Source organism: Lagenorhynchus albirostris, chromosome 2 (genome assembly GCF_949774975.1).
Source record: "Lagenorhynchus albirostris chromosome 2, mLagAlb1.1, whole genome shotgun sequence".
Lineage (NCBI taxonomy): Eukaryota > Metazoa > Chordata > Mammalia > Artiodactyla > Delphinidae > Lagenorhynchus > Lagenorhynchus albirostris.
Genome location: NC_083096.1, coordinates 61209730 through 61225945, shown reverse-complemented (window position 1 = coordinate 61225945; position 16216 = coordinate 61209730). Strand labels below are relative to the sequence as shown.

Below are 16216 nucleotides of genomic sequence, written 5' to 3'. Positions count from 1 at the left end.
TTAAAGAAGTAAAACTATGGCCTCCGCATCATTAAAAACAGACCATCAGAGAAGCATGATGAGATGTCCTTCAGTAGATGAATGGATAAACTGTAGTACGTCCGTACAAAGGATATTATTCAGCAATAAAATGAAATGGGCTTTCATGCCACAAAATGACATGGAGGAAGCTTAAATTAATATTAATAAGCTTAATATATTAATATTAAGCTTAAATTAATATAAGTGAGAGAAGCCAATCTGAAAAGGCTACATTTACTGAGTGATTCCAAATATAGAATATTCTCAACGTTAGTGCTACACGAATGCAAGATGTTAATAATAGGGGAAACTGGGGCTTGGGGGAAGCGAGAGGGAATATATGGGAACTCCCTACTTTCTGCAAACCTCAAACTGCTCTGATAAATAGTCTGTTAGTTCAAAAGAAAACATAAATATTAGGTATAACTGAACCAGTAAAAATGTCTTCTTATTAGAAAGCAAAAATCCCAGACTCTCAGTGGTTTAGTTTGTAGGAAGTACCTGGCTATATAACATTCTGCGAGAAATGTATAGTACACAGTGGTGATGGATTACTGTATACATCTTGTAACGTTCTTGTATCTTTTCTTTGTCCTCTGATAAACATGCACAGTGGTATTCATGCTAAATCCTACTCTTAAGCTTTCCTTGTTCCTTTCTCTCCAGTGACTGCTGGTGTATCGGCCCTGGAGGTGTATACACCAAAAGAAATCTTCGTGGCAAATGGGACACAAGGGAAGCTGACATGCAAGTTCAAGTCTACTAACACGACCGGCACGTTGACCTCAGTCTCCTGGAGCTTCCAGCCAGAGGGGACTGACACCACTGTGTCGGTAGGAATGCTTGTCTGCTGTCCGCTGGTCATACCTCACGGGGTTCTTTACTGCTCTAGTGTGATTAACGATCCAGCCTTCTGATTGCACACTTGCAAAATGAGTGAGTTTGTTATCAGGGACTTCAAGGCCCTTCTTTTGCTTCAGACTCTCCAAAAAAATAAATTCAGCATCTCTTAAATGCAGCTTCTTATCTATATTGATACTGATATTGATATCTCTATCTACCTATCTGTCTGTGTACTGGGTTGGAATGTATGCCTGATTTCCAAATGTTTGAGTGGACCTGTGTCCCTCAGGATTTATAAAAAGGAAGGCCCCTTGGGTGTTGTGTCTGAATAGGAAGGAAAGGTGAGGTAAAGTCAGAGATTACAAATTTATATGACTTCCTCACTGGGTCCAATTGGGTATGGTTCTGGGTAAAAGAGTCCCAGAGTGAGTGAGAGCAGGAAACCATGCAAATGTCATGGGGAAGCAGAGTCAGAGGCATTCTTTTGCTTCCCATAAATATGGCATCAACATGGAACACGTATCCTATAGATGCAAAATTAAACACACAGATTTACCCAGGAGAGTCCAAAGAATTATTTAAATTTGTGAAGATTTCCCACTGACATCTTTTGCCAGACTAGAAGTGAGGGACATTGTTTTATCTATAGAAAGTAAAGCATCATCAGGAAGACACCCAGATGCTCTTTCCTTCAAAGAGCAGTTTTACTTATGCTCAAAACATTCTTGTCATGTGGGTCAAAGCAGGTTTACATACCCCAAGCCTTAATATTAAGAACATGCTGTATTTCTTTTTTTTAATAAATTTATTTATTTATTTACTTATTTATTTTTGGCCATGTTGGGTCTTCGTTGCTGCGCGCAGGCTTTCTCTAGTTGCGGCGAGCGGGGGGCTACTCTTCGTTGCGGTGCACGGGTTTCTCATTGCGGTGGCTTCTCTTGTTGTGGAGCATCGGCTCTAGGCACGTGGGCTTCAGTATTTGTGGCACATGGGCTCAGTAGTTGTGGCTCACGGGCTCTAGGGCACAGGCCCAGTAGTTGTGGCGCACGGGCTTAGTTGCTCTGTGGCATGTGGGATCTTCCCAGACCAGGGCTCGAACCTGTGTCCCCTGCGCTGGCAGGCAGATTCTTAACTACTGTGCCACCAGGGAAGTCCAAACATGCCGTATTTCTGATTAATGTTTTTAGCTAATCAATTTATACTTACACACCAGTCTGATTATGGTTCATTCCAGAATGTTCAGTCACTGATACAGGATCCTTTACCTCCCAAATGTCAGGGCATAGTTAATAAGATGAGCAGGACACTCTTCGTTTTTATAGATTTTCAGGAGAAGTAAAATCAAGCCCAGCATACCAGATATGGGTTTTCTGGTCCATGGAATTAGGGTCCACATGTCTAAAACAGAGCTCATCTTTTCTCCCCTCTGTTTCCCTTCTGTGCTAGTTCTTTTTGGGTATTTATGTTCTTCTAGGGACCTGATTTTTTTTTTTAATTTAGTTCTTTTTGGGTATTTATGTTCTTCTAGGGACCTGATTTTTTTTTTAAATCTCGAGCTTTGTAGAGGGGGTGGTTGTCCTTCCTTCCCCATCCACTACCTCTTCCCTTCTATTCCTCACACCCACCCTGAGAAATAAGGACGTTTGCTGGCTCTTCCTACTTTGTTTCTGGCATCTAGCTTTTTGTCAGCCTTCCTGCTTCTCCCCTCTCCATTAAGTGATAAAAACTGTGTGCCGCGACTTGTGCGGCAACCCCCTTGGTTATTCCCCGACTTCAAATTATCCATCTTTCAACCCAGTCCTGCAGTCTATCAGGTGCCTTGTCTTAAAACAGTTCTTTTTTTTTTTTTTTTGCGGTACACGGGCCTCTCACTGTTGTGGCCTCTCCCGTTGAGGAGCACAGGCTCCGGACATGCAGGCCCAGCAGCCATGGCTCACGGGCCCAGCCGCTCCATGGCATGTGGGGTCCTCCCGGACCGGGGCACGAACCCGTGTCCCCTGCATCGGCAGGCGGACTCTCAACCACTGCGCCACCAGGGAAGCCCCTTAAAACAGTTCTTTCACCTCACCACTGCCCTAGTCAGAGTCCTCAGAGTTTCCCATTGCAAACAGTGCTTGTTTGTTCTAGCCCCACTTCTATTCTCTCACGTGATCTCCTTCAGTCTCGTAAAAAGTGCTTTATTGCTTTGTTTTTCCACTTCTGAACTCTTGCCATTTAAGTTGTATCCCATCTTCACGTTGTGATCCCTCCATAAGACCTCTTTTGATCTTTTTAGCTCTTCTTAAAAACTCCCTGCCCATGTTATCTGGGCCACTCCCTTGCTATGACAGTTTTTCTCTTCTTTATCTTGAATGTAAGCATTTTGAGGGTAGAGATCTATCTTACACCTTTGGCGTCCCTCATGGTTTTAACACTGTGGCTTTTACTTAATAAATGTTGGTTGATAAGGAGATCTAGTCCCTTTTTGTGTGTGAGTTTTTTTACTGTTTCATTTCTCTCTTTCTTACTGGTTTGACCAAAGCGTTATTAATCAGTGCGGTTCAGCAAACACGTACAGTTCGTGTGATGTGCTAAGTGTGGAGGAGCACAGAGAGAAATACAGCTTGTACCCTGCCTTCAGAGAGCACCCAGTCTGATGAGGGAGAGGTTTGCGGAGACCCAAAGGTGGGAAAGAGTGTAGTGTAGGTCTATGTTGCTGCTTCAGAGGATGTTTGTAGATGAGGTAGGAAGGAAAGCAGAGACCAGATGACAGAAGGACTTGTTTGCTAAGCTAAGAGTTTATGGTTTATTTCCTGGTTAAGAAGAGAGGTGAAGGGTTTGGGGCAGGCGAGATATAATCAGACATGAGAGGCATTAAATAATGAAAATAGCTTAAGCTTTGAATTCTGTCTCGGAGACCTGTGACCTTGAGTAAGTCACTAATGTTTTCTGAGCCTCTTTCCTCACTTGCCAAATATCTGGCAAGGTGAATCTCACCTTGCAGCGTGGTTATGAGTGTCAGAGTGTTATTTTTCATGGTACTTCACATTTCTGCCCATCTTACAAGCGGAGGCCCTGGCTGCCTTTCTTGTTCAGTGACTAGCTTTGGAAGGCAGAGACGGTGTCTCCCTCTGGAGCAGAGGACATGTTTGCTTACTGTCCAAGATAGTAATATGTCTCCCTTTGGGGCCATTATAAAAGACTTGGGTTTCCTAAGCTTGGGGCTCCTCAGCTGTGATACCGAGCCTCTGCACGCACAGCATCCACCCAAGCCCCTCCATGCCGTCCCTGTGGGCCTTGGGGGGCAGGGGCCACAGATAAAAACATGCTGCTGGCTGTTTGTAAGTAAGAGGGTCCTTTGTCTCCAAGTCTTCTTCATGAGAACAAAGACTTCCCAGGAGTCTTGTGTCTTCTGCCGGCATCTGTGAACCTGTGGCAGACTTGCAGGGAGGGTAGAACCTCAGAGCCTTCATAGTTCCTAACAAGCATTAGTTATAGTAAACACAGGGTATATATTTGATAAACGGTTTTTAATTTTTTTTCTCCCAATAATCATTCAGGCCTTGTGGAGGATGGATTAGAGGAGCTTGAGACCAGTTAAGAGGTCATAGCCCAAGATGCTGAGGACATGAACATCAGGTATTATCAGTGGGAATTAAATAGAAAAGAGAAACTTAGGAGGTGGAATTGACAGGATTGGGGATTTTTTTTTTCTTTAATGATTTATTTATTTTTGGCTGCGTCAGGTCTTAGTTGCGGCATGCAGGATCCTCGTTGAGGTATGCAGGATCTTTTGTTGTGGTGCACGGGCTTCTCTCTAGTTGTGGCCTGTGGGTTTTCTCTTCTCTAGTTGTGGCGTGCAGGCTCCAGGGTGTGTGTGCTCTGTAGTTTGCGGCATGCGGGCTCTAGTGGAGGCACGCGAGCTCAGTAGTTGTGGAGCGCGGGCTTAGTTGCCCCACAGCATGCGAGAGGCTAGTTCCCCGACCAGGGATGGAACCCGCATCCCCTGCATTGGAAGGTGGATTCTTCACCACTGGACCACCAGGGAAGTCCCAGGATCGGGAAATTAATTGGATAGGAAGGAAGACAGAGGAATTAACGATAACTCCAAAATTTATGGTTTGGGAGACTGGCATGTAGCCATCAGTCAAGATGAGAGACACAGGTAGAAGATGGAGTTGATAGGAGAAGGTGGCAGCCTTGGAGGGTGGAGGCAGCTGCGTGAGTAGGCAGTTGGATTAGGGGTCTAGAGCTCCAGGAAGCACTATGCGTGAGAGAGGTTTGCACGTTAACAAAATGTAGATGGCCATTAAATCATAGGAATGGGTGAGATTGCACAGGGGTTTTCAGCTTCCACAAAAGGTTCTGAAAATGTTGTGCTTGGATTGCCAGTGCAGCTCAGTGGTTGACTAATGCTCATTTCCACCACCCTCCCCAACCCCACTATCGCCCCACCTGTGAATATGAACAGACATCCAGCCTCTAGCAGAGGTGCTTGGATTGAAGCCGCATATCAGGATAGATCCCCACCCACCAGGCCTGATCTTACTTCCAGGGGGCTGGGTTTGACAAAGTTACTTTGAGAAATGAGTTCCTTTGCTGAAAGCAGGTCTGAGGAGAGAGTGAGAGTGGAAAGAGGAAGGGGCTAAAGGCTGAACCTGCAAAGGCGGACGAGAACATTTTGGGTTGTCTGGGCTGTGTTCCTTTCACACGTCCATGACTTTTCTGTAGGAAACCAATAAGTAAGACTGGGTAACCCATCAGATTAACTGATCTGTGATATTTGGGCTTCTTTTTCTTGATGACTTTGCATATCTTAATGGTAAGCTTTGTGAGTTAAGGCTGAAACCTTTGGATTCACTGGGCTCAATTGTGGTGCCCATCAGAGCACTGGCTTTGAAGTCAGGTGGTCCTGACTTTAACTCTGGATCCACCACCTATTGTCATTGTGACATTGGGCAAATGGTTTCTTTGAGTCTCCATTTCCTTATTATAAAAATATGGGTGGTAATTGCTACACCACTGGGCTATTGAGAGGTTTAGAGAGAACGTACACATTTATTTCTCCAACTGAAACAGGGTTGAACTCCATGATTTCTAAATCCCTGTCTGGCTTAGGTTCTAAAGCTTGAGACTTGTAATATGATGTGGCATTTCTTTCTGGATGAAGTCTTTTTTTCACATCCTTCTACTCCACCATCTTGATTGGAGCTCCTCGGATGACGTCTTTTTTTAAAAAAACCCTTCACAGCATGCCTATAATAGAGTTTAGAACTTCTACCTTTGAGAATAGCTCATGTGTTCTTTTTTTCTAATTGCAGTTTTTCCACTACTCCCAAGGGCAAGTGTATGCCGGGAATTACCCACCATTTAAGGACAGAATCAGCTGGGCTGGAGACCTCGACAAGAAAGATGCGTCAATCAACATAGAAAATATGCAGTTTATACACAACGGCACCTACATCTGTGATGTCAAAAATCCGCCTGACATTGTTGTCCAGCCAGGACACATTAGGCTTTATGTCGTAGAGAAAGGTACTTCCTTGAGTATTTTTGCAGTAATGATTCAGTCCCCTTTATCTCATGCTTAGTTAGAGAACAAGAGTTACATTTCAGGGTGTGTTTGAAAGGGGTATTTCTGCCGTACAGTTACGCTCCCTGTTTCCATCGACCTGTGGCTCTACCGAACACGCCTGGGGGTCAGGGAGCTCATTCCCACTGGAGTGGCTGATTTCTCCATTTATAAACCTGCTGCCTAGGGCATATTGATCAGATTAAAGGAGTATGAATTTTTCACTGTTAATTAGAAGTAAGACCAGATTCATTATAGTTGGATGGGGTGAGTATTGGGAAAGAAGGAGATTAATATTGTTTTAATATTCTCCAGGAGAAAGCTTTAACATTGGCAGAAACAGTATAGCTATTTCTTCACCTTTTTTGGAGAATAAGCAGGAAATGCAGGTTCTGCTCTCTCATTTCGAGACAAAGTCTGCTTTGTTGGAGAATAGATTGAGGTAAATTCACATCCCCAGCTTTTCTCTGATTTTAGAGCACTGAGAGGGATTATGTATATAGAAATGTTTTTAGTTCTAAAGCTCATTCTTTATCAGCTAATGTTCCTATGTCATCAATTAGGTACTAGGAGCTCATAATTTGGATAATAAAATAGGGTATGGTAATCGCTAAAGGAAGACACTTGTTTATTAACTTAATACAGTTCCATTTCTTCTCTCTGTCGCAGTGTACCTTAAACCTGTTTTGTTCTTTCTCTCTAGAGATTTTGCCTGCGTTTCCCGTTTGGGTGGTGGTGGGTATAGTTACTGCTGTGGTCCTAGGTCTCACGCTGCTCGTCACCATGATTCTGGCTGTCCTCTATAGAAGGAAAAACTCTAAACGGGATTACACCGGGTAAGAAGCTCTGCTTCTGGGGGGAAGGGTGGAGGGAAGGAATCAGAGTTTATGAAAACTTCTGTATGCTTTATGGGAAAAGAATTGTGAAGAATTAGCTACCGTTAGCTTTCATGTCGGAATCGAGCCATCTTCCTAGAAGATGTTCTGACACGGGCAAGCAGAAATCAGTGGTCTGCTGTTAAACGTAGACTATGACACTAATCCCTTTTTCAGTTTCTTTCTTAGGTTTGGTGAAATGGACTGCTCAGTAGTCTGTGCTCTGTGTTTCAGTATCATCCACTCTGCAATTAGCATTATTAAGCCACAGATATCACTTACTTAATATGAGTTTAACTTGATCTCTAGGTAATAATCTCATAAGGTTCTTCTTTTCAGTTAGGTAAACATAATAATGATAAGAGGAGTATGCTGATAAATGACCCCCCCCATGTGATGATGCAGGGCTTTTCCTGTTTGTAGTCTGGTAAGGTTTATTGCTTTGACCATTCTCGACTGCATGGCTGGACTCATCCAAGCTGAGTTAATAAGAGTTGAACAGCAAAATATACCAGCAATAAAGAAAAGGAGACTTTCGTTGTGTTTGCGGCTTCTCAAAGAGAACACGTTTGAGCATAGGGTGTGTGTCTAATTGAAGGACCCTCTCTTTCTGCCACTCCAGCTGGAAAGCTAGCCTGTATAAGCTTGGTAGAACTCGTGTGGTAAGACTGAGAGTGAGGCTGGGTTTCAGTTGATGTAGCACGAGCTGCGTCCCCGGTGCACGGAAGGGACTGTGGTTGAGGGTTGCATGCCCTGGACTCCCTGGCTGGTGGATGGTGGGGACCTCTCGCTTTGGGCTGTGCCGCTCTACTTTTTAGGAGTGCTGTGCTTTAAGGAGTTTTAAGTGTTCAAATTCAGATATCATTTGCTTGGAATGTTTCTATTCTGCTGACTGTACCTGCCCCCTTGCATGGTGAGTGGTTTATGATGAAATGTAACCGAAGCATTGGTTTTCGACATGAAACTAATCCAGGGTGGTGACACGCCAGTCTCTGTAGTTCACGCTTTTTGGGTTAATAAAGGCACAGAAAAGTGTGCCTTAGAATTCTGCATGGCATCGTGAATGCTGCTATTCTTCTTACTTTGGTTTTTTTTTCCCCCTCCCCTGCCTTTTCTACCTTGGTGTGCCGGGATCAGATCCTGCCTATCTTCCACTTCTTAAGAAAAGCTGACATAGACGACACATTGGGACTATAACAGGGCTGGGTCTCCTCTTCCACTCCCACTAGACACATGGTAACTAATCACATTGGCCGTTGCTGTTAATATTCATGTGTATGTATTCAGCCCATCTCCCTTGTTGACAACTAACTAGCCAGCTCTGAGCTAACCCAACAGCTATCATGGTTTGTCCACAAATATGTCATGTGTCTGTGTTAGAAACATGTTGAGTGTACCATCCCAATGAAATTGGGTTGTCAGGTTTTATGGTCATCTGAACATATATGTTCTTCATGTAAAACGCCTTTGTGTGTGTGTGTGTTCTAGTTTTTTTATACTTGAATTGTATTATTACTGAGTTAGACTCTCTGTGTTACAATACTCAAACCATTTTGGTTTGCGGCATATAGCCTCCCGGTTCAGAGAAGGCACAGTTTGCAGAATGCTTTGTACGCTTTGGTCTTAGTAACGACACTTTAAATGTGATTCTCTCCACACTCCTAAGATTTTTTAAAAGTACGTTATAAGGGATTGAAGCTCTGCTGAAGACACATCCCATTAGGGAATCCCTAATGAGTTTACCTCCTGGCATTCACTTTCCCTGGTTTATTTATGAGATAGGGCTTGCTGTTGAAGACCCTGATGCCCCTGAAAAAGTTCAGGCCGTGTGATGTGGCATTCCACAGTTTCTTATCATCCATGACTTCCTGGATTTTCTTGGGTTTGGTTGTGGAATTGATGGGGAAACAAACCATGGGGACCTAGGGGATGGAAGGAATGAGATAAGCCAAGACTATGAGCCTGGATCAGTGTCTGTCATTTTGGAAGCACATTCAGAAGAGGTTTGCCTTTGATGATCACAAAAGCGAATTGCTATCAAGAAGGTATAGCTTGCTCCTTTAAACCTGTATCCCAAAGGAGGATTTATGGTAGGGGAAAAAGCCAAAGAAGCAAAAGGATAAATGTACATTGTAGCCAGAATCCCATCCAGCAGATATCATTGTTATAAACTGGGGCAAAGAGATTGCACCACATTGGATTCTTGTTCCTCCCCTGGAGTAGCTTCACTGACTTGGAAGAATTAGTGTCAGGGATAAAAAAATAGTTTCAAGATAGGTGATTGTTTTGATACTCATTGTTTTGTTGAGTTTTGTTTTTATACATCTTCTACTTCATTTTGTCATCACTTGCATTTCTATATTTTTTGTTTCCATTTATTTTAATTCCTTTATTATTTTTTTTTTTTTTTACATTCTCCAAATTGCCAACTCATCAGCTGCAATACATCAGAGAATGTGTCACCGGTTAAGCAGGCTCCACGGAAGTCCCCCTCCGACACAGAGGGTCTAGTAAAGAGCCTACCTTCTGGATCTCACCAGGTAATGGCTGATTGCAGTTCCGCCCACCATGCCATGCTCTGCAGTTTGGTGCTCTGTCACATTGTGGGGTGTGGGAAAGAACACTGAGCTGTGAGAAACGGACAGAAAGAGAGCAAGAGAAACAGAGGGGAACGTAAGGGCTGGTTTCGGAGGACCACAAGAAGGTATGTAGGGAAGAATCTGACTTGAGTAAAGGTTTCCACCAAACCACCACTAACAGATTGGCCCAAGCAAAATTAGGAAATGACTTTGTCAGATGTAAATACTTCTTCTTTCGTTGCTCAAAGAAATAAAGCTAGTGAACTAGATTCTATACTGAGGTGTTCTTTAAGCCATGGAATTCACAGGAAAAAGTTGATTTTGGTGTTGGTAATAGAACAGAAAAGTTATTTTGCATGAATTCTTTAGGAGAAATTGAAAGTAAACATTTATCTGAATAATTAGTAGGCTCGATGAACAAGGAAAGGCTTTAGTTTCTGCTTCTTGTAGAAAGTACAGAGAAGAAATAACTTTCATTTGGAATTTAGCAGGAATCTGGCATTGAGGTTAATATTGTGTTTTGGCCATGCTGGCGTAACTATAAATGGCAGAAATTCCAGAGCTTAGTACCAATTCTGGTCTTCTGGGGTAGAAAGCATTAGAAGGAATGTGGCCAGTTATAACTTTGCCCTGAGGAGGCGGGATTGAGGGTGTAGTGGGGCGGGTGGATTTAAGAGGAAGTAAAGGATAACAGTGTTTTGTGGAAGAAGTATTCCACAGTCTTAGTTCACAGTTGTCCTACATGGTGAGGAAACTGAGGCATTGCGATGTTAAATTACTAAAAGCACAGACCCAGTTAGCAACAGAATTGGGGCGAGAACCTAGATTTCTATGCATTGTCCTTCACAACATCAGGTTGAAATTGGGTTGTTCCTAATCTGTCTGTCCTTACTTGTTCCTAATCTGTCTGTCCATCTCTCTCATTCTGTTTGTCTCTCCGACTGTCTTCTCTCGGATTATGTAGTATACCTCAGTTCACTAATTTGGATTGTGAATGGGAATAGGGTTGTGAATAAAGGCGTTAGAGTTACAGGTAGGCATAATACCTAAAGAAGCCTTGGAAACTTTTTCTTCTGTCCTTGAAATGCCATGGGCGTTGTTCTCCTGTTGAAAACAGACTGGGAGGAAAAAAAAAAAGAAACAATGGACTTTGGACACTGGAAAACAGGTTGTGCAGCACCATGATTCCTAAGAGAAGGGAAACAAATAAGGAGAGCCCTGTGATCGTCCCAGCTTACTCCTCAAGGCATTTTCCAGGCTGCAGCGCTGAGGGGAAAACAAACAGCTCACCTGTCTCACTGAATTGAGGAGGCGGACATCAGAGTTTGGGGAGGCCTCCTTAATCTTCTTGAGAAAGGATGCACAGCAGATACAAATTTTGAGGCTTCGTATGGTAGGCAGAATAATGACCTCCAAAAGATGCCCACATCCTAATCCCTGGAACCTATGGGATATGTTACCTTACCTGTCAAAAGAGACTTTGCAGCTGTGATTACAGATCTTGAGATGGGGAGATTTTCCTGGATTATCCATGTGGGCCGAATGTAATCATAAGGGTTCTTTTTTTTTGCGATACGCAGGCCTCTCACTGCTGCAGCCTCTCCCGCTGCGGAGCACAGGCTCAGCGGCCATGGCTCACAGGCCCAGCCGCTCCGCAGCACATGGGATCTTCCCGGACCGGGGCACGAACCCGCGTCCCCTGCATCGGCAGGCGGACTCTCAACCACTGCGCCACCAGGGAAGCCCCATAAAGGTTCTTATAAGAGGAAGGCAGGAGGGTGAGAGCCAGAGATTTGAAGATGCTATTCTACTGGCTTTGAAGATGAAGGAAGGGGTCACAAGCCAAGGAATGCAGGCATTTTCCATAAGCTGGAAAAAGCAAGGAAGCAGATTCTCCCTAGAGCCCCCAGAAGGAATGCAGCCCTGCTGATACCTTGATTTAGCCCAGTGAATCACATTTCAGACTTTTGACCTCCAAAACTGTAAGATAATACATTTGTTTTTAGCAGGTCTAAAATTGTTTTTATTCTCCTCCCTCAAGCTTGACTGATCATCTGGTTGGGTAGGATTCCAGGTTGGAAATCATTTTCCTACAGCATATTGAGGCATTGCTGATTTTTGTAGCTTCCAATGCTAAGAAGTTGATACAGTTCTGATTCCTCCTCCTTAGGGTGGGACCAGTTTTATTCCCCTTCCCTTAGAATCTTTTTTATCCCTCATGCTCTGAAATTTTATAAAATTGTGGGCCTTTTTTGTTCATTGTACTGGCTACTCAGTGGGCTTTTTCAGTCTGAAAACTCTGCCCTTCAGTTTTAGGGTATTGTCTTCCATTATTCTTTGGAAAATTTCCTCCTTCCATTTTCTATCCTCTCTTTTGGAAATTCCTGTTAGCAGTTAGATCATCTAGAGCAGTCCTTTCGTTTTCTTAATTTTTTCTGTTTTGCAGTTTCTTCTAGAAAATTTCTGTAACTTTATCTTCCAACTTTTATTAAATATTTAATTTCTGCTATCTTTTTATTAATTTTCAAGAGCCATTGCTTATTCTGGTTCTGATAACCCGTACTTTTCATGGATGCATTGTCTTATCTCTCTGAGCATATCATTTTTTCTTGTTTCATGATTTTTAAACAATGTTTTCTTCTGTTACTAGATTTTGCTGTTTCTTTTGAATTCCCTTTTTTCTTTTATAATTTTTGTCTGTCACGTTAAAAGCTTTCCTCAAAGGCTCAGCGATCCTTGGTTATCTGTTTGTATTGAAGGCACTCAGATCTGATCACGAGCTCTTTGTGCAGAGACAGAGCTTACTGGCTAGTAGGCTTCACTGTTTGGATAAAGTGCTGGCTGGCTTTCACTGGGGGACCCCTAAGTATCAGTTGCTAAGGTCTTTTCTCTTGGGTTAGTCGATTTCTCCAGAAAGAAATCCTCTGATTCCATGCTTGGGAATGGAGCAGAGGAAGGAGAGAGGAGGGCTCCCTGTTCAGTAAGTGGATTTGCCCGCCCTGTTTTCAGCACCAAGACCCTACCCTGCAGTGACTGCTGTCCCTGAGTCAGAGATGGGCTCAGCTCTCCTGTGAGTAAACCCCCAGGGTTCTGCCCAGGCCTGACTCTGCGGCATTTTCTGGAGGCTAGTGAGAAGCAGTTCAAGCACTGTGTCAATCTATATGATCATTTTTCAGCATTTGCAGTATGACACCAGGTCAGCTTTGAGAGGAAACCCGCAGCATGCCTCACAGTTGATTCCTAGGTTATTTCCTTTGCGCTCAGTACAGGCCCCTGAAGGCCTCTTCTCTAACATGTTGCAAATCAGGGTTTCTGTTCAGTGACACGTCCCTGGAGCACCCTTTGTCTTACTTGGTTATTTTTCATCAAGTCGTACTGTACCTTTTATTTTACAGTTACACAACTTGTTAAAGACATTTTCTGCCTTACCTGTTTCTGGGACTTATAAAGCCTTTGTCGGTCCACACAAGGCTTGGAAGTGGACTGCGTGATTCCCCTGGAGACTTAGCTTCCAATTTTTGTTTTATTTCGGTTTGCATTCAATGGTCAACTTGGAACAGGGGCTGCTATCCTGGGGTTAAAACGTTTGCTTCAGATACTCCACAAAATTCCTAAGCGCTCCAGGGCCTTAGGTGACGCTGGCGTGTGCTCTTACTTTGCCAACACACGCCGTCTTCAGTATGTGTATCAGAAACACCTCTGTGTCAGAGCACCAGAGGTGTTTGTAGAAGTTGTTCTTACCAGGATCCTTTTGATACACTCCATCTTCAGTTGTTCAAACCAAGGCAGAAAAGGTTTCACGGTTTAGGAAAAACTGGCTTGACCTGATATGTTCATCTTATTAGGTAATTTATGAGATTAAGTACTTTTTGTAAGTTGCGCACAAGCAAAGGTAGCAATTGTTTTGAAAATTCAGTCATTCCGTTGCACGTTCTCTTTGATCACTTCCACACGCATCTGAGTGCTCAGCATACTTACAGCGTAAACTGGACGTGGGAAATGCAGGCATGAGTATCACCCAGTCCCTGCCCTCCAGAACCTCAGAGTCTCCTGGGTTGTTCAGGTCATTTTCAGGCTTTTCTATGATATGGAGAATTTTTTTATGTAAATATCCTGACAAAACAGCCTTGAGGAAATCTTCATATTTAGATAGACGTCTTAGTGTTTTAAGGGTTAGTGATGTGTTACAAACTAGTATTGACTCTGGGGTCCAGCTCATCGTGTTAACTTGTGGGGCATTATTTAACTTCATCATCTGTTCCCTTATCTTTGAAATGATGGGTTGGGGCAAGTTGGTCTTTAAGCCCCTTCTCATTTTTCCATTGCTAATTGTAAGAGTCCATGGTACACTGTGCCTTATAAGGAGAGGTTTAGGCAGTTGCTGCCCACATATTGCAATCAGATCTGGGAAATGGGTGCATGGTAGGGATGTTTGCAAACTACCCCTTGGGACTTTCTTCCAAGGGTTCTATCATGACATGCTCCCTGATTATCAGAACCTTCCATTTTCTACCTGCAGGCATCATCTGAGAGTCTAATAGCGTTAGTCATTACTATTTGGATGAATCAATAACTCAAAGTTATTTTATCAGAAGAGAAAGAATACTAGTGCTCCAGGAAGGAAATTTACAAAAGATGAAACGTAATACCCAGGCAGGGCATTAAGTGCACTATATTCCTCTCTGTCTTTGGCCACTATTTTTGTTATAATTGGAAGACTAGTAACAGAAGACTTGACTAAAAGTACCTTTAACAGTAGGAAGTTTATTAACTCACAAGAGGCCCAGCAATGTCATGAAGACTCAGGTTCTTTCCATTTTATTCCTTCCTCCTCTGCATATTGTCTTTGTTCTCAGGCTCCTTCCCTCAGCCTCAGAATGGCTGCCGTGGTTTCAGGCAGCTCATGAGAAAAGGCCCCTGAGCTGAATTCCTAGCGCTGAATCTCCTCCCAGGTGGCTTTTATTATGGAGGAAAATCTTTACCTGGGGCTCCCCAGCAAACTTTTCCTAGTCCCCTTGGCAGAGTGGGTCACACGCTGATGCCCCTTCCAGTCATCTGCAGGGGGACAGATCGGCTTCACCCCTGGGGGCAGGGGAGAGTGGGGTCGTTTACCTGAGCGGAGGAAAGGTGCACACCAGAACCAAATTAGGGCTCTTCCCGCAAACAGAGAGGGAGGTTGAGTTGGGAAGGGTGTTAGGTAGGTGCTACCTAGAGTCTGGAGTATTCTGGCATTAGAGAAAAGATAAGTACAAATCTTTCTTTGTAACGCTTAGCTTTGAAGGACATGGGTTTCAAATAATTTTTGTGAATATATCTTACGAACAGTTGGTTTTCTAGATCCTTTTCTGGAAATGGTTAATGCTTTGTATACAGAAGGCAAGCGGGAATTCCCTGGCGGTCCAGTGGTTAGGACGCCATGCCTCCAGTGCAGGGGATATGGGTTTGATCCCTGATTGGGGAACTAAGATCTCGCATACCGTGTGGTACAGTCAGAAAAAAAAGGGGGGGGCAAGTATTTATGGAGGACAGTGAGGGAACAGTTATGTATTTGTCAACTACAGTCTCTAGATATGTGATGTCTCCAGAAGTACAGCATGTGCATTCGTTTACTTAGTCCTCACAGCAGCCCTACGAGGCAGGTTCTTTTACTGTCCCTATTGTACACGTGAAGAAACTGAGGCTTAGTTAGGTTGGGTCACTTGCTCAAGGTCAGTAGTTAGTGGCAGAGCTGGTATTAGACCCCCGATCTGTGTGGGGCTCTAAGGCATGTATTTGTTCTACCCTGCCTGTCCAGTTCTTTTCAACTTCCTTTTGATAACCAGTTTCATTTATCTCAAAGAATGTCACAAGACACATCTGTTTCACATCTATATTTGGTGATGTGAAATAAATACTGAAAATGTGTTTTGTGAACAGTCAATGAGCATGTGGTAAAAACAGATGTTCTCTCTTAGTGATACTTGTGCTAGCTTGTCAGGTGTGAGTCCCCTAATGCCTGAAGGACCAGATTCAGATTCTAAAGGGCTACAGAGACCATGGAAAGTGTACTTCAGGACATAATAGCTTCCGAGAAATTAATATCTGTTCAGAGATAGGTCTCCTTGCTCTTCCATAACCCTCTTTTCCTGGACCCTCTTCCCACACCTTCACCAGTATGTTTTTATATTGGGATAAATTTCATGCAAGTAGAGTTCAGGGGTAATTTCATCTCTAACTGAAACTAAAAGAATAGACCTAGGTCAAGCAATTAGTCTCTTGAAACATTTTCAATAGTAAAGACTATTTGTATAATAAGTAGTTGGGGAAAATATATATGTACAGAGCAATTTTTCACTCGGTTATGGTAA

The 16216-nt window shown here is 43.3% G+C and overlaps 1 protein-coding gene across 1 annotated transcript in view; it reads left to right on the top strand.

The window, feature by feature from the left end:
• MPZL1 (myelin protein zero like 1) overlaps positions 1-16216 on the top strand; it is a 61652-nt gene that overhangs the window by 39505 nt on the left and 5931 nt on the right. Inside the window, exons 2-5 of the mRNA XM_060133942.1 lie at positions 688-854; positions 6165-6378; positions 7119-7251; positions 9728-9830. Of these exons, the coding sequence (XP_059989925.1) occupies positions 688-854; positions 6165-6378; positions 7119-7251; positions 9728-9830 (617 nt within the window). The remainder of the gene's footprint in view (positions 1-687; positions 855-6164; positions 6379-7118; positions 7252-9727; positions 9831-16216) is intronic.